General features: G+C 41.4%; 3 protein-coding genes across 4 annotated transcripts; 1 reads left to right on the top strand and 2 right to left on the bottom strand.

Moving 5' to 3' along the window:
• Positions 1 to 3,452: 3,452 nt before the first annotated feature.
• Positions 3,453 to 9,699, top strand: LOC118427523 (bcl-2-related ovarian killer protein homolog B-like). 2 transcript variants are annotated; one of them, XM_035837359.1, is made up of 5 exons: positions 3,453 to 3,785; positions 5,555 to 5,700; positions 6,140 to 6,265; positions 8,326 to 8,517; positions 9,154 to 9,699. In XM_035837359.1, exons 1-5 carry the CDS (start codon positions 3,731 to 3,733, stop codon positions 9,265 to 9,267), a joined length of 633 nt encoding a protein of 210 aa, XP_035693252.1. In that variant the 5' UTR covers positions 3,453 to 3,730; the 3' UTR covers positions 9,268 to 9,699. The 2 variants fall into 2 exon arrangements, with proteins under 2 accessions (XP_035693252.1, XP_035693253.1); XM_035837360.1 differs by lacking the exon at positions 3,453 to 3,785 and adding an exon at positions 3,796 to 3,994.
• Positions 9,700 to 9,820: 121 nt separating this feature from the next.
• On the bottom strand, positions 9,821 to 19,434 carry LOC118427522 (atrial natriuretic peptide receptor 1-like). Its single transcript, XM_035837358.1, has 20 exons — positions 19,262 to 19,434; positions 18,957 to 19,092; positions 18,550 to 18,635; positions 17,828 to 17,963; positions 17,408 to 17,504; positions 17,192 to 17,282; positions 17,003 to 17,053; positions 16,702 to 16,785; positions 16,433 to 16,537; positions 16,047 to 16,118; positions 15,473 to 15,680; positions 14,810 to 14,956; positions 14,171 to 14,342; positions 13,542 to 13,688; positions 12,982 to 13,105; positions 12,716 to 12,784; positions 12,353 to 12,524; positions 11,956 to 12,054; positions 11,485 to 11,576; positions 9,821 to 11,349 (listed from the first exon to the last, which is right to left on the bottom strand). The coding sequence occupies exons 2-20, from the start codon at positions 19,081 to 19,083 to the stop codon at positions 11,278 to 11,280; spliced, it is 2,151 nt and encodes a 716-aa protein (XP_035693251.1). The 5' UTR covers positions 19,084 to 19,092; positions 19,262 to 19,434; the 3' UTR covers positions 9,821 to 11,277.
• LOC118426977 (atrial natriuretic peptide receptor 3-like) lies at positions 19,250 to 25,163 on the bottom strand. The gene is made up of 3 exons (XM_035836611.1): positions 24,371 to 25,163; positions 21,598 to 21,744; positions 19,250 to 19,416 (listed from the first exon to the last, which is right to left on the bottom strand). The coding sequence occupies exons 1-3, from the start codon at positions 25,131 to 25,133 to the stop codon at positions 19,250 to 19,252; spliced, it is 1,077 nt and encodes a 358-aa protein (XP_035692504.1). The 5' UTR covers positions 25,134 to 25,163.
• Between the last annotated feature and the right edge of the window lie 1,203 nt (positions 25,164 to 26,366).

The following is a 26,366-nucleotide window of genomic DNA, read 5'->3' as shown; positions in this document are numbered from 1 at the left end:
TCAATCATACTTTTCGTTTCAAAAGCTGCCCGGCCCGGCCCCGGTTTGAAAATATGACGTAGGTCTAAGTAAAAGTCTACGAAACCGTGAGAAAATTCACCTCCAAAGTATCATAAATGAAATGTATCTCTAATGTTTGCGTACAATCAATTGTCTGCCATCGCTGAAAACTATGATCATTCCACCCAACTGTTTCTAATACTCTTATACCTTTGTACTCATCGTTTTATTTCTTACTGAATCCTGAATTGAATGCTACATCCTAACGTCCCTTCCAACTTAAAGAACAGAGCGGCAAACGTCCTTGATAAAAAGAGGCCGTGTTTCATCTACCATGACACAAACACACTACGAAAACACTCAACCGTGTCTTGTAAGATCAATCCAAACAATACAACACAAGATATCACAAAACTTTGATGTTGCTTTAGCCATGGTAATCTAACCTGTAAGTGGATGTAAACCCTACAATTTCGGGTCGATATTGTACCAGTACTTAAACGCTCTAGAAGTATAGACGTGGCCACCACACCCTCTGGAACAATACTACACATGTGGGTGAAGGTTAGCCTGAGTATCATCCTCCGTAGTGACCCCTGGCTCGCGACTTTCACTTGCTAACCACGGATCCGGAGCAAGCGAAAGTCGTGAGCCAGCGGTCACTACGAAGGACGATACTCAGGCTAGGTGAAGGTTGTCCATTGTGAAAGCTTTGTCCATTCTCAGATATGCGAACAATGAATGGAGCACGGAGTGAAAACAGCTTGTGTATTCATTGATAATAGAAGACGGCAAGTTGTTGTAACTGGTGTAGTAAAGCCTGAGGGGTTATGTACACGGCATGTGAAGTTAAAGCGTGCTGGAATGTGTTGACATCTTGCGGATTTTGACGGTAACGCACATGCATTATCTCTACCCTGACGCGACAGGAAAATATCATGATCGAATTTTGTGCATGTGTCAATTTTTCCCCATTTCTTGAGGAGGTGGATTCAACATAAATATGATTCAATACTAATTCTTACTACTTATTTTTTTACGATCAACGCTATTTTTTCTTAAAGTTCGAATTTTATCCTATAAATATCTATGAGTCGCTGGCTACTTTTGTGTAATGATTTTCAGTGACCACCTGTAGTGATACCTGGCTTAAGTATATATAGTCCACAACTCAGGGACATAAATTCAAAAGGCACGCCTACGCCTATCTTGAAAATTCACACAAGGGTCATATGCCATATTCCCTAATTGTCTGCGTTCTGAAGAGATATTGAATATTAATAATACTTTTTGGTCGTCATATCTCGCGCATAGGCTGTAGCCGTACGAGTGGCATTGAAGTGACACTCATATCGGCATATCGTGTGACCCCCACCACTCACTAATGGGGTTTTAATTTGATTTAGTGGTAACGGTAATCGTCCTTGTAAGGGGGTATTGGATCGTGATTTGGACTCCATTATTCAGCGAGGGTAGCTAGCTGATCTACTATCGCTACAAGCTACCCCGTCAGTTGTACTGAATTATACTACCAAGCCACTGTCTTTGTTAAAACTAGTCGAAGACATTTGTTTGTGAAACTATTCAGAAGACTTTCAGTGCTGGATTTGCCATGAAACTAACGCGTACGTCGCCGGGTTTGGCGGGAAAACTCAATCGTGAATCGGCGGCTGCTGTTTTATCGTCTGAGTCTCAAGGTAAGTTTAAATATAGACGTCTGCTATTCCCGCCATTGGTGTCGTGAGAGCGGGATGGGCTGCATTGGGAGGAGCTTGAACGTTGTCGTTTTTCAAAGCGTTCCTCCATTGGTGTGGTGTCGAATGGCTAAAAGGTTAGCCTCTACCAGGCCTTCCTATGGGGGGATAGACTAGCCTCCACCAGGCCTTCTTACAGGGTACAGAGATCGTAGAATTCGGCCAAAAAAATTTTGTGAAATTGGCCAGGGGAGTCAGTCCACGCTAAGGTCTATGTTTCCCCTCTGCGGCCGACCAACTCCTCTGGTAGCAAAAACGCCCCCGGCAAATCGTAGTCAGTCTGGTAGAGACTACCTCAAAAAGGCTATGGGATTTACCCGTTACCATAATTTCATTGTGTGCCATTGTATGTTTTGGAATGTAGTACATTTTGCTAACACCGAATTAGAACAAATCAAGGTCGTTGTTTGTGTTAATATTCAAGCGCTCATGAAATGCAATATCGCGTACGTATTGCAATGCACTGCTAATTCAATTCTCCATAATTACTAGTAATCTGACATAGATCATGATATGTTATGTAAGGTAAGCCGACCTTTGTTACTGGGCCTCGTTTCAATTGTAGGATCAAATATGTCAGAAACATCTGGATTGAAGCTTGTAGATTCTACTTCTTTTGTTGAAGCTAGTATTTGATAATATTTGTGTGATTATTTTATCACAGACCCCTCTTAAAACAACGTAGGTTCGGCGGTTTCATTGGTGGAAAGTCCCAAGGAAAATTTAATTTCTCGTAAAAAATTCTACGTATTTCATCATGTGTTTAAAATGTTATCATTGTGTTCGGATGAAACCACCGGATCCAACTTTCAAGTCTACATGTACAATGTACCCTTTTCATGTCATCACTAATAGACCAATTAGAGAAGTCCACGAATGCTTTCCTTGTAACTTGTAGAGGATTTCTTTGGTATAACGTAACTAGATGTACTGTTACAAGGTAATTATGGCATTGCTAATTGCCAGATAACAGCGTCCTCCCTCATTAATCTTACCATAACCATTTTGCATATAATCTTACTTAGTTCAATAACATGGCTATTAAAGTCTCCGCCAAAGAACTTGCTCAAATAGTCAAGGGACCAGCCAATAAGTGTGACGGGGGCGGGGTAAGAAACTGAAAGCGCAATGTCCGTTCACTGTCATCCTCGGGGGTTGATGAATTCTGTCCTTTTATCTATCATCTTACATTTATTTCTGTAAAATATACACTATGTACACTGACAGCAACAGACATGCCTACTAGTTAAAGTATGAAAGAAATCTTTTATTTGTGAAGGTCCCCCCTTGTGCATTTTACAGATGGTATCTTCCAGGAGAAGCTTATAAGTAGGTTGACATAACAAGTTGTCGTCTGCAGTTTCTCACTCTGACTGGATAGCATTTGAAGGGTCCCAGAAGAGTATGACTTAGTGAATGACCAAACCATCCAAACTGCTGATGTGCCAGTTGTCCTAAATGTTTGACATGTTAACAGAGGTGTGTTCTCAGTGCCTTCTTTGCCAATTTGTCTCTATGTTTACTGAGCAAACAATCGCCAAACACCTTGGAATCATAAGGACTTTTCTTATTGTTGTACTCATTTGTCAAGCATAAGATGTTGATGACACGGTAGGGGTGTCGTCTGTACAAAAGAATACCATCTCTAACACCGTCTACCAAAACTCCTTGTAATCTTAAGATTGTTTCGCTACAGCAACTAAGACTGTCTAATCTTTTTGGTATAAGAGAAAGAACGTAGAGTGAGTGACACTACTAAGTGTGTAAGCAACGCGGTCTCAACCTCCTTTGTTTGGAGTGGTTTGGTCTCAAGTTATCCGAGAAAACATCCCGCCAACAAAGAGGCCATGCACTATAACACCTGCGTACGGCCGTGAGAGGGCCAGGGCTCCGACGATGCTCGCTTGTGCCATGTGGGGCGGTTCCTGAGTTCGCCCGAGGGGACAGTTAGCGTGTGCAGTGACCTGTGCGTTATAATGCCACGTCGTAGGAAGAGAAGCTCAGTTGCAAGTCAACTCTTCACATCATGGGGTAGGTGGGTGTTACGTGTGGCTTCAACAGTTCAACGCCCTCGGTTCCTGGTTCAATTCCCGACTGTTTGCCACTTGCAGCCCAGTTAATATGTATTTTGTACAGATACCAGATATGATAGTTTTGTGTGTATAAACAGCGTTTGTAATCGGTTCTTAGAGGATCTCAGTCGGACGCCATGTTACGTACACGTCGCAGATCGAGGAGAGGTAAGTTGACTACGATGACATGTTTGTACTAAACTAACATAGCTGGCATGCCAATATCCTGTTTCAAGCCTCGGTCAGTGAACTGTTCCGACTCTCTAGGTGCATTGCTCTGTTCATGTTCCAGTTATGTTACCGAAAAGCTGTTTCTAATATACCTGGCATGGTTACGAGTTGGGGTGACCCCCAGTGTATATTGCAAACACGCCCCACTTTATGTCAGGTGGGCGAGTCTCAAGTGTTATACAGAACAAGTGGCGCAGAAAGGCAAGGGGGCGGATCGTTATGTATATTTAGACGCTAGAAATTCATCCAATGACTGTAAAAGACCTTTTTTCATCCCATTCTATGCACTCTTGTATTAAGAAGATTAACCCTATAGTACTGTTGATATGTGCCAGTAGATGCCATGATCTGTACCTTGTACAGTTGTTGCGCAATAAAGCTATTATTATGATTTTTATCACAAATTCATGCCCACGGGGCCAATTGCGAGTGCACGAAATAAAATACTAACGTACTTACATGAAGTAATTGAATGTGGGCTAATTACAAATGAACAATCTGAATTCTAATATACTAATGACCACTAATATAACGTGATTGAATGTACATACAGTATACAGGGTAGGGTTCTAAACCTACGTTACTATTGCGGGGTTTCTTTGAAAACTACTTAGTACTACTACTTCTACTACTACTACTACTACTACTACTACTACTACTACTTTTTGAACAGTGCAGTTGAAAGTAAAACATATTTTCTATGATAGGTTAACGTTGATTCTATGATCTCAGTATAGAAATAGTATATTTCGTTCTTGATAGTCTGTTTCTATTGGCATCGAATCGGGGACGTTCACAAATGAAATGTGTTTCATTTTCCACTGCATTCGTTGTGCACTGTTATATATACATGTAGCGTTACAAGCCAGGTGGAACACCCCACTCTATTCCCCCTGAGGGATGGACCATGTTTGACGGGGTGTGGGTTGAGGGTTGACGGGATGTTTAATAAACATTGTCTGAGTGTTGATACAACGCAGAACAATAGCAAACATACGGATGTTCGAACACGGTTTCAGAGAATTGGACAACATGTCCTCTCAGGCCACACTGACGTAATTTTCTGGACGACATCCTTCGGAAGCCCCAAAACTAATGCGTGAGGGCGAAAGAAAAGAAAAACCCAGCAAAAAGATGCTTCTAAAAAAAGAGGACCAAGCATCCATTCTTTCCCAGGATTGGTTTGTCCTATGTTTACCTCCAGTAAGACTGTAAGAGGTAGACAATAGTCGCCATTTCAATTATGTTTTATGTTTATATTACCGTCCTTGTTTAAGAGGGAACAAGGACGCTCTGGTCCAAAGCCCTAACCATGTGCCACATTACCATTGAGAGCAGGTCCTCTGGTAAGCATAAAACTCTGATTGTCCAGGGATGCTATTGTGGGACATGTGGCACATTTGTTTTAGAACAGGCGAACATCAATGCGCGCGTGGATGACATCCATAGAATTATGTCAGTGTGGCCTTACTTGATCACGTTTTTTGTCGTTTCCAGCGTCGCTGTGGTCCCAAGCTACACCCACAGAAAAGTCTGTTATCGACGAGTCCAGGCAGCTCATACGGGACTACATCAACGGGCGTCTGAAGAAATCCAACCTCACCCGCGGGAGACTCCCCGATGCAAAACGAAGGCCTTCTGAGGTTCTTTTTATTTTTCATATTATCATTTTTGTTTCTCTCAGGTTAAAATCACAAAGTGCAATTTCAAGAATTAATGTAAATTCAAAGTGTTGAGGCGAGACAAAGGCCAACCTGGTCTATTGCATAGTCTCCTCTGTCTAATCTACAAAAGAAATATTGGCAACTAATAAATACTGCAACTTGATTGAACACATAACAAGTAATAATAAGTAGAACTAAAGTAATAGATAAATTATATCAGACTTAGAAAAATATTTTGAATACTTTTGAACATTACAGAACATTCATTTGCTCACGAGCAAATGTCGGCCTTTCTAGTTCACACAGTCATTTTCTTTGAAGGTGTAGCTACAGTGTAGATCTTTTATTTACCAAGAAGGCTGAAAGGTGTGTTCATTATTTTCCTTGTTTGCTTACTTGTTTACTTGTTTGTCAACAGGTGTCCTCCCAGCTGCAGAAGATGGGAGGGGAGTTAGAGAGGATGTACCCACACCTGTACCGGGACGTCTCCAGACAAATCAACATCACACTATCGTCTGAGTCCATCTTGGAGACCAGTTTTGAGGTGATCATTCTTTTTCTAATTGCTTTTTAAATACACATATATCAAATGATCTCATATGAGTACATGAAAGCAGAAATATTAATGATTCCATAAATAAAAAATGAGGTAGAAAACAAAAGCTGTAACAAACTTAAACAAATACAAACATAAACGTGATCATTCTTATTAGCCATTGGACACAATGCAGTGTTTGCACTCACGTGACTATGACGTAAGTGCTGTCCGCCATGCTGGATGGTTAAACATGGAAATCGTCAGCATGTGTAGCTACACTAGCCACGGCTTGTGACATTATGAACGTGCACTATATATATCTTCCAAGCAGAGGTTGTGTCATGGAGATAGTAGTGGTCGGGAATTTTATTATCTCAGGGACCCAAAATCTGCTTCGAGAATACGCTTTATATAGGTCTGACTAGGTTTAACCAAGCAGCATGGAAATTCTTTGATGCCATGTGCAATAACCGTTTTTGTACATTGATGAAATTAGTCTGTCTGACTGTCTGTCTCAATTTGGTATGTGGTTAGATCTTGGGAAGATAAAGGTCAAATTTGGACCTCCTGGCGGCTATCCTTGGTACTGCAGCAGAACCGGCTTCTTTATCTTTTATTCTGCACTCGCTCTATATGGTCTTGTTGTTTGCTTCGTGCAACAATGTCAATGTGCCAATACTACTAAAGTAACTAATGATCCTGCCACACACTTTGCACAAGTCCACAAAATGAGCATGTAGTGAATCAGCCAGAGGAGTTGTTGAACATCGCTTTGGCTGAAGTCCAAGTGTTCCGCAGAGATCCTCTCAGATAACGAGGAGTGTCTGGTTACTATTAGGCAGATTTTTCCGAACCCTTAAGACTTGTTAAGGGCCTGAGGAGAGGTCCGTACCAGATGTACCTTCTCGAACTTAATGGGGATCAAGTAGCAGCCTTAAAATCCAGCCAGTTGTAAAATACGATTTTATACTGAAGAAGGAGGAGGATAAATGTTTCTGGAATCTGGTTCAGAATTCGTAACACATTAGTTTTGCGGAATGAAGGAATTCGAAGGATAAAATGAAAGATAAAATGAAGGAAGGAAGGATGGAAGGAGGAAGGAAGGAAGGAAGGAAGGGAGGGAGGAGAGATGGAAGGGAGGATGGAAGGAAGGAAGGAGGGAAGATGGAATGGAGGAAGGAAGGAAGGAAGGAAGGAAGGAAGGAAGGAAGGAAGGAGGGAGGGAAGGAAGGACGAAGGCATTCTAGAGACAACTAACCTCTAGTCGTTTAGTGCCTGCTTCAATATGACAAATGCCACCCTCCCCTCAAATGCTATGAATCATCCTAACTATCGTCTGAAAAGAATTATGATATTGCCTTCCAGGCCGGAAGAAAAGGTCGGGGTTTTCTCTCAGATTTAATCATCACCACAGTTCTACACACTTCTCATTCTCTCACAGCTACAGGGAAGACGGCATTCCGTAGATTCTTACTGGGCTTGCAGTCTGCTGTGGGAAACAGGAACAAACGAAACTAATTTCTCTCTCTGCTGTAAGATTCGACTAAAGGTCACTGAACTTGTGATTTGAACAAGGTGGATTAGGAAAATAGAGAAATTGAAACAAATAGGAATAGAACAATTGAACAAAAGAACGCAAAAAGAAGAACACAAAGGATTGAAAGGTAAGAAAATGGCAAAATATGAAAAGGGGGAGGGGGATTCGAAAGGAAACCCTGGAAGAAAACCTAAGACCTAACATACTTTGCGTATTCCTTACGTCAGAAGCCATCTGCCACCAAAAGGAAAGAGGACCATAGCACATCCAGGTCATAAGATACAAAAAGCGGAATTTCTGCTGCAGTACCAAGGTCATATTCCAGGGGGACCAAAATTGACCTTGATCTTCGTGTTTCCAACCCCGAGGCACATACCAAATATCATCATAATACATCCAGAGGTTCTAGATTATGCTGACCACAAATATCCGGACACACAGACAGACAGACAGACAGATAGACAGACACAACAAAAACTAAGCCTCCCTTTTTATGGAGCTGTGGTAACAATGGCTTATTTGGTTCCAGACGGTTGCTAACGAACTGTTCAGTACGGGCATCACGTGGGCGCGGGTCGTGGCAATGTTTGCGGTGGCGGGGGCCTTCTCCGTGGACTGTGTGCACCAGGGACACCCCATGTTCACCCGCCGTCTGGTGGATATCGTGGTAGACTTCACCGACAGGAAACTTTCCTCATGGCTCGTACAGGAAGGAGGATGGGTAACGATCTTTAATTCCTTGTACTTGGGATGGTTTGACATGTAATAATATACGTCAATAGCAGTTACTCAACTTGCAACTGGTATATGATTTTGGAACCGGCCAGATGTTTCAGATAACATCCGCTATCTTTCGTCAGTGACACAGTGCCACTGACGAAAGATGACGGATGTTATCTGAAATGTCTGTTCCTTTCCAAGATTATATTTCCAGTTGTTTGGGTAACCTTCACCGACGTACATGTATACTTTAGAATTGTACCCATGCTTCATGCTTTCATTATCATCTTCCTCTTGAAACCGCATATATTAATCTTTTTCGTTCATAGGACAACTTTTATTTTGGGAGAGATAGGTATTAAGGAAGTATAATGTCAGTCAAAGTTGAATAAGTTGAGGAAGTTGTTTTGTTGTTGTTTTGTTATCACGTTTGGCAGCGGTGAAGTATATACAAAATGGCCGGACGCCGAATATCTGGGGCTGAAAAGTTTGCAAGAATAATAATTTTAAAGCATTGGTTTAAAATGATAATTTTCAAGGATTTTGTATGTTTGAAATAATGTTCATCATATTTCGTTATGCCTTTTGTCCGTGTCTTCAAACACCAATGTTTAAGTTGGCTATATTTGTTTTTCAGTACGGACTAGTGAAACATTTCAGAGGAGACGGGAGGACGAACATGTTCTGGGCGATTAGCGGGATCGGAGCAGCCATTGGTCTAGCTGCAACCTTCTTTGTTATTGACCTTTGACCCAAGTGGGCGTGGTCAGCTTGGTCATGACCCATTACATCTGCAATTTCTAAAGTAGCATCTAAAGCCAAAGAGCTGTGCAGTCTGGTATTTTGTTGGATTTAAAAGAAACGTATTGGTAAGGAACTTACTGAATTAGATTTGCCTGGCAATATATTTACCAACTGTGTTGGTTATATTCACGTATCTTAAAACTTATCTGACTGCAATCTGCAATGTAGGGATGTGTGTATTTGTGCATGCGTGTGTGTGTATGTGTGTGTGTGTGTGTGTACGTATATGTCTTTGAGTGTGTACAATTGTGTATGGTTCATTGTGCCATGCAAAATTACCTGTCTATAGCTAGCTAAGTATATCAAGACAGTCAGGGCTAGCAACTGTTTTTCATTTTGGTATGGGTCAGTTCAGGGGTTACAATTTGATTTTGGCTCAGTTTAGGTTACAATTTGATTTGAAGGCTTTGAGACTACGAAATAAATTAAAGCTTCTATTCACACAAATGTCTGCATGTGTACCAAAGCGGGATTAAGTAACGTTATGTTTTGTGCCTAGCGCATAGCATTTGAATGACGAACGTTTAAGGTCTAGCCTTTGAGTGACGTAAGGTTTTGTATCTATCCTTTAAATGAAGTTATATTTAGTGCCTATCCATTGAATGACGTGCGAAATGACTTTCAAAAAAATATATATGTTGCCTAAAAGACGTAAGTTGTTATCTAGATGGATGCATTCTTGTTCAATAGACTTAATATTATCGTGAATAGCCTTAGTAGTAGGAATACCACGTACGAGTACTAAATTTTAGTATTCCTTTTATAGGATACTAAGTCTATATGTATGTGCTGAACACAGGCACATAAAGGGACCAAAAAGATCATTTTTGCCTTAAAAAAAGACCAAAACAAACATTGTTTGGACAAACTTTTATTACGGCTTTCTTTTTGTCCATCTCTTAGATCCATGACAATATCAAAGTTGTGCATAACCAAACGGTGCAAAATGCAAACATGTACTTCAGAGGCATCATGCTGCTGTTGCTGTACAATCTTACGAAAATAAAATTATCTTTACAGACGTTACTTTGCGTGACATGGTCTGAATTACAATAGATCAAGGTTCTCTATTGCTTTATATAGTCTGGACGGACGAGACGAAGTTGCGGTTTCTAACGCAGTTGGACGGTTCAGTTCTCACGAAGTTGGACGGTTTCTGACGCAGTTGGACGGTTTTTGACGGAGTTGGGCGGTTTCTGACGAAGCTGGACGGTTTCTGACGGAGTTGGACGGTTTCTGACGATGTTGGACGGTTTCTGACGGAGTCGGACAGTTTCTGACGGAGTTGGACGGCTTTTGACGGAGTTGGACGGTTTCTGACGGATTTTGGACGGTTTCTGTCGAGGTTGGACGGTTTCTGACGAAGTTGGACGGTTTCTGACGAAGTTGGACGGTTTCTGACGAAGTAGGACGGTTTTTGACGGAGTTGAACGGCTTTTGACGGAGTTGGACGGTTTCTGTCGAGGTTGGACGGTTTCTGACGAAGTTGGACGGTTACGTTTCTGACGAAGTTGGACGGTTACGTTTCTGACGAAGTTGGACGGTTACGTTTCTGACGAAGTTGGACGACGTTCTGACAATCAGACTGTTTACTAATCTGTTATTCCTATTTACATTGTCCCTATAATGATTATAATCAGTGCCAAAATGTGTGAAAACTGTCAAATCCTAATTCTATATGCTACTTGTAGGTCAGGCGTATGCCTCAAATCTGCGGACCTAATCTGCATAATAAACAGCCGCGTATTTTTCTTGGCTCGACTTAACATTGGAGCAGTGTGATTTTCTGCGAAAGACCTATTCTAGAATCTATTTACAAATATTACTTACTATAAAATTAATCTACTGTCCTGATTATTTACAGAACTAGTGAATATCAAGTTGGGCAAAAGATGCAATATGCGCATTTATGTTCAACAGCGACTCCTGGCGGTATTTTGCTGTGCTGTACTTGGTGTCATACGAAGCTTTCTTTCGCGATACCACCCTTCTCTCCGAGCAGCCAGTACGTTCTCTGGGACCCTTTGCCCTGTGTAGGGACAAAAAATGGTACGAGCTCATTCACTCGTCACCAGTCAGTGGTACATCTAGCGGAATTTAAGTGAACTGCAACTGGTATTCTTACATGAAACGTATTGAGTATGTATATCTTCGTACACATTACCTTTATCTCCAACTCTCCCCTCGCCTCAAGCAGGAACCTTTCCGTCAGACACAGGGCTTGGTAGGTGGTCTCACTGACGTGGATTCTAAGGGCTTGGTGGACACAAACCATAAGCAATTTCTTTTAAAACTACGGGGGTTCAATGAAAAGACATTGTAATGTTAAATGCGCCATTGAAGAAGTATTGCTTTTACGTTTTTCCTGGTACAAGAAGAAGATTTGGGAAAACAGCGTAAGTATATAAAAAAAACGCGATGCAGACTGTACCACGTGTATTCACCTATAACGCGGTACATTTTGCATGCCTGAAACAAAGAAAGCGGTCCTCTAAAAATGCTGCAGCTTAAAAGCCAACTGAACGACAGTATGTTATGACTGATTTCAACAGAGACAATTGCCAAAGGTGTCCAAAAATACCTTGCGACCTTTCATGTTTCACCTAACATTAAGTAAATCAGGGAAACTTTTTACCCATTCCGTATGTCTCCATCCGTGACGCGGTGTTGACGGTATCCCCGAACAGACAGTACCTCGGCATCTTTCTACCAACAACTCCGGCAGCGCAGGGACCTGGGAAAACGCCATGCAATGTCAAAGTCTCGGTCATAATCTCGCGTTATGTGGGGGGAAAAGACGTGATTTCGCGATAAGGATTCTTGCGTATTACCATGATGTAACAAAATATTACCTTTCAATAATAAAATCGTCCTTTCATTTCCTATGAACGAAAATTTCAACCTTTTTTGCCCCAAAAAGCCCCTTTCTCAAGCAACTCATTGGTAAAATCGCCAAAAAGCAGCTACTCAATGAGTATATTAGCTTCTGTTAAGTTAATCATGTAAAACGTTGGTTTACTTTTGGAACTAACCAGTGTGAATGCCTATCCGGAGTTTGAGTTGTTCCGATGTCCTGTGCCTTATCCTGAACGTCTGGACTGCCCGGAGCATCTCCAGCGCCATCCGCGCTATCTCTGCCGCGTGGTTACTGTTTCTCTCTGGTAGTCCCGACACCACGACATAAGCGTCACCTATCGTTTCAACCTGGAAGCACAGCCATCAGGTCACGTATTTCGGAATTCACTCAGATGATGTGATGACACGGTGCACAAACTAACTAACCGGAAATAAGATCTGAACTGAATAAAACGGACAATGGAAAAATCAGCAAATGTAGGAACATCAGTGTTTGTTGGAATGACATTGTCATTACAATGACAAATTGAACTACACACCTTGTAAACATCGTAGTTACCGATGATGTCATCAAAACATGTGTACAGGTCATTCAGCATGTCTACCACCTAAACAGAAACAAACGAGACAAGTCTTACATTTGGGAATATTAAGGAGGTTGAAAATACTTATATATAGTAAACTTAGATATAGTATCACCATCTTTCGTTATCATAGAAAATAACAATAATTGTTAGAAACAGATATAGCAGAAAGTTTAGCGTACAAAACACGAAGAGAAAAAGCAAAATCAAATGGCACGTACTTCCATTGGGCTACTGTCAGCGGACATTGCCGTGAACCCGACGATATCGCTGAAGAACACGGTCACACTGTCGAACGACTCGGGATGGACTGTGCCTCCATGCTTGAGTTGGTTGGCCACAGTCCTGGTAGAGACAAAACAAGTCAGCATAACAGACGGCATTAGCATTGAAACGGGCTGATATCTATCATTATGTTAAAATGCACAGGCAACTGTAGTGTTGCACTTGCAATTTGTGTTGTTAAGGTTTTTACTTGTTATTTCCTTACACAATATAGTACAGCACTCACCAACAAACTTCAGGGTAGTCATCTGACCCTTCTCAATGTTAAATAGCCCGAAGCCTATGTCATGTAACCAGAGTGGAAGTGTGACGTCAGCAATGGGTCAAAGGTATCCGGAAGTCGCTATCGGCCCCCGTCTCTGTCTATGACTTAGGGACGATGGTCTCTGATGTTCGATGGGTTATAATGTATATGGTGTATGCATTTGTGTCCGGTTACGTGCATGGTGATACATTAATACACATGAACATGAAACGATTTCCAGTGCTATCTGACCTTGGCAAGAGTCGTTCCAGCAGGTCCTCTGCCCGTTTCTTCTCGTCCAGGACCTGAGCCGTCTTCTCCTGCACCAGGGACTCCAGGTTATCCGCATAGTGCTCCATCCGGGCCAGCAGGTTATCCAGGATGTTCTCACTCTTCATGCTGAAACAGATGGCATTAGGATGATGTAAGCTGTTAATCCGTTTTATATTCTGTTTGACCCTTCCCTCTTCCTTCATGACCTCAATGCGGCCTGCGGGGAACTTGAGCTTTCATGAATAAAGTTCAAACAAAATTAAACAAACATGAACGGGTATGGGGACGTTTTGGGTATCTTGACGTACCTTTGACCTTGGGTGTCAAGGTCAATGACAATGTCCACTAGCCTCTGATTCGGTTTATGGTTAGCAGTTTTATGGCTAGGGTAATTGTTCGGATTTCTGATCTGCTGAAAACTATGTGGTCCCCTGGAATGCCAATGAATGCAAAGTCCATAATTCAGGGCATCAAATGGAGAAAACATGAAATGGCAATGCGCCTAGTATTTTTTTTCTTTGGGACCTTTTGGCTTGATAAAAATTTCTTAAATTTCAGCTATCTTATATGATGATCACAAATGAAAACGTGGTTATCGTGAGACATACCCGCTTATTCTTCTCACTGCTGCACCGATGACCTTACAGTCCGGTCTGTCCTCCGGTGTTTCCGCCCAGCACTGTTTGATGAGACCGGACAGTCCAGCTGGACAGTCCTTCTCCAGAATTGTTGGCCGGAATGGCACTCCGGACAGTGACAGTGCCACACGGGTTATAATATCTGCAAAATAATCATAGCATTAAAACTTTATACCATTTCACCCTCCTTGTCTTATAAATCGCTACGCCTGGGTACCATCCGATTTCTACCGGGGTTCCTTCCTTAAAAAATATTTTATTAGTCTAAGGGTAGCGAGTGTAAGGAGCCCCGGTAGAAATCGGATGGTACCCAGGCTAGTAAATCGCAATGGGTTCCTCCAGGCATGATCTGTAGACCGTGAAAAGCACGATACTGTATAGGTCCAATGATAGTGCCTTGTGGAATACCTAGGCCTGGTCGCAAATGATTCTGTTCAGCAACCATCTAAAACATAACAACATTTCGAAGACGATATCCAATATCTTTATCACGCGTACGTAATGGTGGCGTACACAAAAATAGTTTCTAAGCAATAGAAAGACTAATGATACTTAATCTACCTCTTGACCAGTAGTCAGAGTATTAATGTTTCATATTCTTCTACAAACCTTTTGGCGATAGCTGGCTCCCTTCTTGGTAGAACACCCCTTTTCTGAAGGCAATTTCGTGCAGAATAAGAGCAAAACTGTAGACGTCAGCTTTCTGAGATCTCTCCGTCCCACCACGTAAGATCTCAGGCGCCGTCCAGAGCTGATCTGAACAAATTAAGAATCTTATTATTGATATTATCATTATCATCAATGATGACGTATGACACCATTTAACAAATTGCAATCATAGTTGAATATTATACTAGAATTTGAAAACGTGGGACCCCTTTTCTTTCAACAAGTTACACCCCTCAGCTCTATAGTTAGCCTTTAGACTAGAGCATCCTCCTACGCACGATCCCCAACCGACTAATCGCATATGTGTTTCGACACGGCTGTGGTCCCTCTGCGTAGGAGAATGGACTAGAGTTGACACATTCTAAATTGTTGTAAATGTAACTATTTGTGCGCCCCTTTCGTGTTAACGCAGTTAGCCTTCGGGTAAGAAATTGCAATAAATCACACTATTGTTAGCATAACGTTACAGCCCAAAGAATAACCGACAATGGTACTGCTATTGTCGCGTGTATCATCCGCTAATTTTGATCGTGCATGTAAAATATATACTGGTATACGTATACTACACGTTAATACAATACAATTGAAACCCTACTACACTACCTTGTGCATGTTTCAGTAGAGTAACAGCATTATTGTTGAGGTGCAGCGCGTCAAACTTGGGCTCTTCCATAGAAATCCGTTTCTTCTTTCTCAGCATCCACAGGCCGAAGTCCGTAATCTTGACCACGAAGCGACTGTCCACCACACAGTTAGTGGACTTCAGGCTTCCGTGGCATTTCAGGAAACTGTTGTGTAGGTATTCCAGACCCTTGTGTATTGATAAATAATAACATTTCGGGGACTAAATTGTGCTTATATGCCTCCAAAGCGGTAATACATTACGTACATACATGTGCCAGTTAGTTTGATTTTCTTATAGTCACACGAAAAATATGTTTCACAATCAGTGTAAATTGGTCATTTCGACGCTCAAAACTATATGTTCAGTATATCATGGATTGGATTATAACGTAAAAGATCTTTTCAGATTAAAATCAAAATTAAAATTTTAGCACAGTTTTATCCATAATGATAAAGGCAATGTTTTTGAGAGTAATTTTCAATGAAAGCAAAAGAAGTTTCCAAAATTTCACACAAAGGCAAGTACTAGTAAGTGTTCTTGGACAATACTTACTTTCACAATGTCCATGATAAGAGACCACCGAAATGTCCAGTCCAATTTGATGGACTCATTCTTCAGTATATCCTAAAGTCAGGGGAAAATACACAATAATGACACACTGTAGATCCTTTGTGGTGTTTTTCACAACTGGCAAACATCACGGGTGTTATTACAAGTAGTGCTTTCATATGGGCTTCATGCTGCATTTAGCATGTTCTTTCCTTGGTGCTGATTGGCTATCGATAACACATCACTCACTTTTGCACCAATGGGGTCATCCCATCTAAAGAACTTCCCTGTTATATGATTGGCTGCGTAGAATTGTGGACAGTGCTGATTGGCTCAGACTACATTAAGCCCCGATTGGTCGAACAACAGTAAACAACGGGTGACGTCACCTGCAGACTTCCCTTGGAGCAATGGTCGATCAGGACACAGCAGTTGGGAACTTCTAGGCATGCGCCGTAAATCCTGGCCAGGTTTGGATGGTTCAGCTCACACAGCTGTATGGGTACATCAAGGAAAAATTGTTACATTACAATGGAAAACCATTTCAGTTTAATAAGAATTGGAGTGCATTTGTGTGTGTGTGGGGGGGGGGAGCCATGTTTGGGACAGCTTCACAGCGCCACCTTGCAGCAATAGATAGTAACTGCAGTACACATACCTGCGTCAGTTCCTTCTGGATGCCCCGTCTAATGGTCGCACGGTTCCCGTCAACCCTGAGCTCCTTCATGACGTAAACTGTGTTCTGTAGGAAAATTCAAAAGGCCATGTAATTAACAGTTACATGTACGCTATACTTGCTTGCTGATCAGACACACGCAAGTAAACACAGGCACACATACATACACACACACACACACACAACACATGTACACACACACACACACACACACACACACACACACACACACACACACACACACACACACACCATTCTGGAGAACCTGTAAGCACTTGCTAACCTTATATTCTGCTAGTCTGCATGAGTTTTCTTCGCCAGATGGCAGGGAATTCTAATGCCAAGACAAACAAGAAAAATGATTATACATCAAAGTGAAATGGTTCCGTCTTCAATGCGTATCTAAATGTACAATGTATCAGATAAGTCTTCCAAATAACGATAAAGAGGCAAACTTAATTCCAACTTATACCCTAGAAGTTGCCGGACGTGTCCTGATAGGGGTGATGTCTTGAGATCTCAGCTGACATGTCTTGAAGGCTACCTTCTTCTCTACGGTGTGTCTGGAGAAGTAAAAAGACAATTTCGCTCATTCATTGGACACAAAATTAAAAAGAAATCATTCGTTTTCCTCATTCAACAATTGAAATGGTACAATGAATAATGAAGTATATTAGGATTGTCTCACCTGTGGTAGATAGTGTATCCGACTAACAGAAATATAATGGGTAAAATCAGCGCCAGGCCCAAGGTATAGATGGGTCCATACCGACTGTGGCGGAGATCTATATTTTAGGGTAACGAGAGATATACATGTATCAGCAACAAATAGAAATAACACTCAAAAAGCAACATAGTACAAACCCCCTTGACTGAGTGTATGTGTACACACAGAAACTGTCCACATACAGATTCCCAGTAGCGATCCCCGCACATTTCTTGTATATAGTCGGTATGACCACCCTTTAACGCACCAGCTTCTGTTTGTTGCGCTTTTAGTATATGACATACAAAAAAGTCCCTAAACCTGCAATAAATCGCACCTTCTTTGTAAAGTGCACTTTTATTCCTAGCAGGTAGCGTTACGGCGTTCAGTGAACATGCTTACCGAACGGACATTTTTCCTCGTCGAACCCACAATACGGTGCGTCGGGAGGGGGCGTTAGTCCTCCCGCCGGCCATGTGATCATCGTCCCGGGTACGTCCTCGTACTCACCACTGTGACCAAAGTAGTATCCCACCGCCTAGAGTAGGACACAATATACGCAATGATACAGCCTTGTAAGCTCCAAGCAGATCCTACGGTAGCATCAGATAGTATCAAAAGCTGCCAGAGGAGTGAAGCCAGCCTAGGAGTGTGTTTTGCTCCCAGTAGCTGATGACTCCCTTTGGCCGTGAGTTACATGACATTGTATACTCCTTGGCCAGCTTTGATACTATCTTTTACCACTGGTAAATCTGCCTGGAGATTAAAGTCTTGTTTCATGCGGCAGCTTCCATCATCAATTCTGTGCTCAAAGGAGCCAAGTGCTCAGTATCTCCAAGCACATCTTTCTGTTGGCAAAATAGTATCCACAGTATCCAGAACCAGATTAAACCGGATTTCAACCCATGGATACTCTTTTGCCAACCGAGACATCTGCTTGGAGATTAATTACTAGTAGCTAAATAAATGTGTGTATAGAAAAGGCCATGTTGATTTGATTATGTGGATGACATCCGCCCGTTGATCAATTTCGGCCATTTCCAAAAATAATTAACTGGTTATGAAAACAGAACGTTGAAAGTGCGGCTTGAAATGGATTTCTAAAACAGTATACTTTGTTTTACCTTCATTTTACCATCCTGAAAGCTGTACATCATGTAGTTGGTCTCCCTGTCACCGTTATTGTCCAGAGTCACCCATCCCTGTACCCCTACCAACAACAAGACGTTATACATAATGATAGAAATTGTTTACAACAAAACCGCACTCTTCATGGCACTATAAAAACAATGATCTGGTAATTGGTTTCTCACCATGTTATTGTAAATCAGCACTAGAAGTGTTAACTATGTTGAACTATTGAAATTACTTTGCATCGCTAGAGCCAGTGCAGCATTGAAAACCAGGACGAACAATACACCACTTATACGGCCATTTGGGAATTGGAGCTAAATCACTATCACTAAGTCTAAGTAAGCAGTTCCTACTGAAATCAACGGAAATATTTGTTCTTTGGGAACTGTATACGTACCTTCAAACGTTCTGTTTCTCACTCTTTCCGCTAGGCGGCGTCCGTCGTACGGATCCTCCCCAAATGCCAGGGTTTCGTTGAGAGCATGCGCGTAGATATGGACGGTGTCGTATGCAATAGCGGCCATGACCGACACCTAGGAGTTAAAAGAGAATCTCATTGGAATTGGATATAGTTTCATTTGATAAGCTAGTCATTTGTAAAAATGTGGAAGAATTGGCCTAAGATATATGCAAGTCCTAAGTTGCTTTCTCACAAATTAATTTTCACAACATGTACAGTAAAATGATTTGTTATCTATTTACCTCCTCATCTGGGTGGAATTCATAAGAGAAGGTCTCGCGGGATCGTCGTCTGACGTCACGCGAGAACGCCCGAGAAACGTCGTTTTCTGGCCTGTACAGGGACAGCACGAACAGCGACTTGTACGCTTCACGGGCGTCAGCGTCACGGGAGTCACCTGGAATAATGTCAGGACAGAAATCATTTTCATTTTCATTTCATTTTTAAACTTACCTATATTTCAACCAAGACTACGGTAAAGGAAAAGAGGGAGATAGGCTGGTAAAGAGAGAAAGATAGAGACTCAAAAAAAAGAGGGAAAGAGAGAAGCCATGAAAGAATGTAAGAGAAATACTAAGACCGAGAAAGAGAGTAACACACTCACGCAACGAGAGAGAGAGAGAGAGAGAGAGAGAGAGAGAGATGGGGAGAGAGAGAGAGAGAGAGAGAGAGAGAGAGAGAGAGAGAGAGAGAGAGAGAGAGAGAGATGGGGGGAGAGAGAGAAAACAATGACTAAAGTCTTCACAACCCCCATAGTATTAGCATTGACAAGTGCCCAGGGTAAACCTAAGACTTTAAACAATCACACCGGACACAATGAGAACTCGGTCAAGGAAACTATTCAACTTCGCTCACAGAGTCGACATCTGACAGACGTTCCCGGATTGTTTACACTATTGAATGTTTACACACCTGATAAACTTACCCTGACAAGTGTCCCGGGGTTTGTTTTGGATCGCAGACCCTGAAATATGTCGATTGAACTCGGTACTGATAACTGAGTTTGTTTCATCTCAGTGGCAGAGTGATACAAACCGTAATTCAAGGCCGACTTGTATGTCTTAGTGGTCTGATAAAGTTTATTTTGTTTTCTTTTTACTTGCCTTGAGCAAGCTGAGATTGCCAAGCTTAGTCTTGTATTGTCCATTTCTTTATTTGTCCTATCCTCCGATATTGAGCTCCCTTGTCTTGGGTGGTCCCTTTAGAATAAACTAGCTCAAAACTTAAGAAAAGTGAAAAAGTCCACCTTAGAACCGTTTACTATATTTCTTCATTATCTCTCTTTCTTTATTTCTTTGCCCTTTTTCTGACTTACGAACGCAACAATTCACTTAGCTTGCTACAAACAATGCTTTATACAAATGTCTATCCCAATATAGCATAAAATAATATGCACTAGTAATCAGAATTTTTGCGAAGCCAGCGTTAGTGTCTTTATACATCCACAGACATTCCTTTATATGAAGTAAATGACATAAGAATATGCATGTGGCGTTCTTCTGGAAGTTAACACCTCTGTATATCAACAGAACTTACAAAGCTTTCAGACATGTGACGTCAACTGTTGACAACATAGAGTTGCCATTTGTTCCAAATTTACGCTGCAAGTGAATGCACGCATACATTGTACACCCCTAATAGACCGGAAAATGTATTTTGACGAGGTTAAAACTGCGACACTTGTCGTGAATGGGCACTCTAGGAGCAGAGAAATCCATCTGATACCACTTTGCATCACTTATATGTCAGGAAACGGCTAACGGACTGCGATGTTGTTGCTGAAGGACCATAAGGCGATCGACTTTTCTCTCTGCACAAAGGTCTTGACCAGGACCTCGGGTTTAAGACACTCTGAACTCTGAGTTCAAGTTATCATATATAGACACTTATCCTAGTCAAAGTCTCAAACGAAATATGTACTCGGCAAAGGCTAACGTCACATATCCAAACCGGGGCCCGATCGGGCTGTTTGTGGAAACGAAAGATAAAAATGTATACGTAAAAATAAACAAATCATGTCCACCACTATTCTCTGTACGTCTTGAGTAGTTTGGTGCCTTTTATATCCTACTTTTCGTTTCCAAAAGCTGCCCTGTCGGGCCTCGGTTTGGAAATGTGACCTAGACCAAAACTGTGTTTCGATATAATTGGAGAAATTCAAACTTAAAGAACTTCAGCATTCTTTATTGCAGCTTTCTTGCCCAGCGGTCACAGATATTTCTTATTGTGAAACACAATTTAGCCATGTAGAGATGAATCTGTTGGCATTGAGCACCCGAGTGTCAAGGCTAACGGACCTAGAATCGAGCGGTCACTGGCTCGATTCCACGGTATTCCCAGCTAGATGTGTCCCTAGGACTTTCCTCACTTCACTAAGTGTAAAAGTTAGTACCTGACTTTGGCTGAGGAGTTAACCCGTTAAAAGTAGTGATAGGATAGAGATGAGCTACGCCTCCAAATACGATGCCCTAGACAGAACACGGGACAACAACCGGCCACTGTACCCACGACCTTCAAAACGCTGTAGAATTACCTTTCCCTTTATACTTCACAGGATAACTTGAATAACATTTCTTACCTGTTCTCCAAGAGAAGTTTCCGAAGATCTCGTCATGCCGGAAGTACCTGAGACAGAAGAACACGTGGTCCCCACCGGTCAGCCCCAGGTCGTGCGCCGTCAGCATCAGGCGGCGGATCAGGTAGCCGGGACCGGACAGCAAAATGACTTTGGAACGAAAAGAACGAAAAATCAATATACATGTACATAGTCTGGTTACTCTGGTACATTTGGTTTCCATTGCTGTCCCCATACGATGTGGATAGTAGTCATTTGTTTATTGGTATTTACCACATATGTTGAAGGATTGACATAACAGGTGACTTTCTGCTTTTCAAGATGTCATCCCAGACTGAAAGGCTTGATCCACTCAAAACAGGGTACTAGTAGTGCCCTAATTTTTAGAAACGTATATTGGGTTCTTGAACGTGCTCGAAGTGTGACTTTCCTCAAGCATTGGGCCTTTATGTCCCATCCAAGAGGACATCCCTAACTGAAACTTATTTTCATCTCAGTCGAGTGAGGAAAAAGGTATGAAGTGCCTTTGCCGAGCACCACACCGGGGCATACCAGGGATTCAAACCCACAAGCACAATTGCAAGGGCTTCAGATTCTTTAACAACCATCACCACAATGCCGTCCTACCACCGATGACCTGGGTGCTACGGAAGATCTCCTTGGAATCTCCATGGTCGTAGTTTGTGAATTTTGCATGCTGTCGAAAGTTGGTAGAGTTAAGTTAAAATATAATCAATGTTGCTTTGAAAATCAACACTCTTCCTCAATCATTGAATACCTTTAGCATTCTTTAAGCTTTAATTGAGCTTTAATATGTATTTCTAAACAGTCCGGCAAAAATAAGTAGTCGAAATCACTCACGGTTTGTCAAAGTAAGATCAAAGATATCGGTTAAAGACCTTTAACTTCATTGTAATATCTTGGAGACTTTTGAAAGTGAAACCAAATTTGGAATTGTAAGAATAACATGTCAAATTTCCGTGCAAACTGAGTCAACTCGTAAATGGGGATGCCTTGTCAAACATTCCATACTACAATTAGTATGACCATTATAATTTGTCAAATCCTCCCTACACCCTCTTTGAAGTTAAAGACATGTGATTTATATACCATACATCACGCTACTGGATTAGAAGCAGTGTCCACTGTACACACAGCTTGATTAGTTCGCGCTCGAGTTACGCGCTTTACGATGTGATAATGTAAACAACATGGCATGTTGGGCATCCTTGCTTCGTAAACAGAAGAATCTCTATTTATTTTAGTTCGTGCACCATGAAATACTTTATTTAAGTCCACATATGCAAGATTAAAACAGTAAGACTAACTAATACATGTAAATTCATACCCCATATAAATTTCATGTGAACTATGTGTAGTTTTTCTTTGCATTGTATTACGACCATATCGACCAAGTTGTTCAAATCGAACAAATTTGATTTGATTTACGTCATTTTCAGTCTAACCTTTTTTTATCATACGCAACTTTTCTGTTGATAACGCTACAGCCATTATGTCTATCTAGCCTCTATAGCAGGCTCTCTGGGGCCTTTTCCGTCTTTTTTTTTTTTGCTCATAATACACTTTTGCTGACCCATTTCTTTTTGTACTGGATCGCTTGACCATTTACGGGGCCCCGTACAAAAAGAAATGGCCAGCAAAAGTGTATTATTATTATGAGCCAAAAGAAAGACGGGAAAGGGCCTCCAGAGAGCCTGCTATGGAGGCTAATGTCTATCTATATTTAGTTTCATGTGACCCGATATTTTGATTTCCCTATGCAATATGTTTCTGTATACCATATACTCCAACCGTTCCTTTTAGTTTTCTTTTAGCTCAAAATTAGTCCTCAGCCTGGTCCCAGTAGCAGGAATTTACACTATCTTAAAGTTAGATTTTCAGTTCAGAACTGTGGAGTGTTACGTGATTTTAGGAGGGGGCTGTTTCGCGTTCTACAGTTCTCTATTTGATAGGATAATCACATAGAGCTGACAGAAATGGCACTAGAAAATGTTATCATTCAAGAGGCCTGATACCAGGGAAATATGAGCCGAAAATGTTGCCTTGACAGAACATTCCATTCCTCCAATTTCTTAATCAATGACAGAAGTTGTCTCAGATAGACTTTCAGGATGAAATACAGAGTGTATGAAAAAGACTTGGAAATAAGTTAGAATCGGTAGTTTTATTTTTGGTAACTATTGTGGATCAGTACGTAAAAAGTTATAAACAAACAATCTTTATTGACACGACAAAAGTACAGCGACTTTCGTAAGGTCTACATGTATAACAACTACTTACAGTACAACTAAACACATATATATGGATATCTATAGGTATGAATACATCAACATAAAGGGTCTATCATGTCATTTACACTATTGGTTCTACGGTATAAACAATCGTGGATATATTTGCCTACTTGTACGCAATGTGGATTATCGCCTCCCAAAATGTACTTGAATTTATCTATCGAACAGAGAGTAGCAAAGTCTTTAGAGCAAGTGGAAAGTAATGTGAACTATATGCATGTAATATATACGCATTAAATATGTTGCAATTGAGTGTTGGTTTAATACATGTCTAACTTTTCTCAAAATAGTTTGCTTGATTTCATGCCGTCCAAAACAATAGTCCATCACTTTTCAGAACTATTGATGAATACAGTATTATTTTCAATAGATAGTTCCTTAGTCTGTAATTATTGACATTTTCTACATAGAATGCACACATGGGATGACAAGTTTTGAATGAGAATGTACGGAAGGTAACTTACTTCTCGCGCGTCTTGTCGCCTGTGTCAGAACTTTTTCCAAACTGTCGTCCGGACTGAGTACGTGGTAGGAAGGGACTGTCATGTTCAGTTCCTCGGCGTACTCTACGATCCCGTAGGCGGGAATTGTCCAACCTATGTCCCAGTGACTCACCACAGCGAAGCGGTTCCATCTGAACCTTCTACAAATCCCCACGTAAAAACTTCCCCACGTTATAGCAGGCCCGAAAAATCTCACGAGCGTTGAGAAGTGTTGTTTGTCGTGCATGTCTATGGCGTTACAGAGTGGAGTAAAAACTGGGAGATTCCAGTATGCTGCAAGGTTAGCTACGGGTCTACAGACTTGGGAACATGTAGGACCGATGAAGCCACTGTAGCTTCCGTTGAAAATATTTTCCAGAGCTTGGCCGGTGCCATGTACTGGGTCGCACTCTGTGTCAACGTAGGTGTACGTTAAGACGTGACCTGAAAGTAAGGTAGGGTCTTTGTTGACCGCGTCGATGGCCATGATAGCTCCTGCCGCCATTCTCTTAGCGCTGAAGTACAACTCGACGTCCCCGTCTGCGTCGTGACGCGTCGTGGTCATCATGACGAGTACTCGGTACTCCTCGCACTTTCCCCCGCCGAGCGCACAGAAAAACGCCGCGGTTGTTATCGAGACTTTCCACGAAGCCATTCTGGTCGGTGTGAGGTGATTTGTGGCGTGTGGGGTCCCTAGACTACGTGCTTTAGATAGTACGCTGGGTCTCGCTAAGGGAAAACACATTTGGGTTGTCACCGGACCGTACTGAGATAACGTTGCCACTAGAGAACTGAAACTAGGGGTCAGCCATTATTTATATATATGGGACTGTAGAATAGAAGGAAACATCTCCAGAACATACAGTAGCTGTTTTCATCTCGGACTGTTTATCATTTCAAGTTATCAGAAAAAAATATCTTGACATAGAAAAATAAGTTTGGCGACCTCAGTCTAAGTAATTATCCGAACGTCCACAAATGTGATTTATTATTTTTACAGCAAATGTTGCTATAATGATCAGTGATAAGAAGTCTGACAGTTTCGTTAGTTTTTCAAACGTAAAGTAAATACAATTGCTATTTTCATTTCTTAATATGGATAATGGAGACAAAAAGTATAGAGTTGCTCGCAAAAGGATCATGAACAATCATACAGGAAGAAAATTAAACTGGCACAACGTATAAACATTACGATATTGCCCAAATCTCTATATAACCTCCTTGTGCAAATTAAACATTTTCTAACTTATTACGCGGTTACACCGTACGTTTCTACGTGGTTTGCGTCCAGGGTAATTTCCTTCTCTACATGGCGCACTCTAACTGTTGAACCGTCCCCTAAGTATGATATACACTTACATTTGACATGCTTTACGTTGCGGAACGCAAACCTAGGCACTGTACCAAGTATACAAGTACACCCAGAAGACAAGGTGTGACCTCTGGACGTTTTCTCCGGAAACAAGTGATGACAAGATGGAATATGATCCTTCTGAAGTTTCCCATTAAGTTTTGAGTTATATTTCTAGGACCTCAAGACCAGCACATTATTTTATGATATCAATAATGGGTGAAGTTGATGTAGAATGTAATTAACCTAGTTGCAAAACAAATATTCAAAGATAATTGCAAACGAAACGTGAAAAATTCGGACGACATTTACGCAACTGCAAACTTTTCGTATAATCATGCTTCCTTCTTTTGTTTTGAAAAGTTGAATCATCGTGTGTATATTTTTGGAATTTTTCACTGCAACTCCTATTCTAGATCTAGGCTTGTCTCAACAAGTGATGATGATAGTTAAAAAGCTTTGAATTCGTGCATTCATATACGCCGGAAGTTGGACTGGAATCCCGAAGCCATGCATTTCATCGTATATCAACTGGCAAATCGGCATGTCAAGGTGTGATACATTGATACAAGTTCATTGACTCAGTCGTTCACACTCAAAAAGAACAAGCGGATTAAACCGGATCAG

Source organism: Branchiostoma floridae, chromosome 12, assembly GCF_000003815.2.
Source record: "Branchiostoma floridae strain S238N-H82 chromosome 12, Bfl_VNyyK, whole genome shotgun sequence".
NCBI lineage: Eukaryota > Metazoa > Chordata > Leptocardii > Amphioxiformes > Branchiostomatidae > Branchiostoma > Branchiostoma floridae.
The sequence above is the reverse complement of the archived record's forward strand: the minus strand, read 5'-3'. Positions and strand labels throughout refer to the sequence as shown.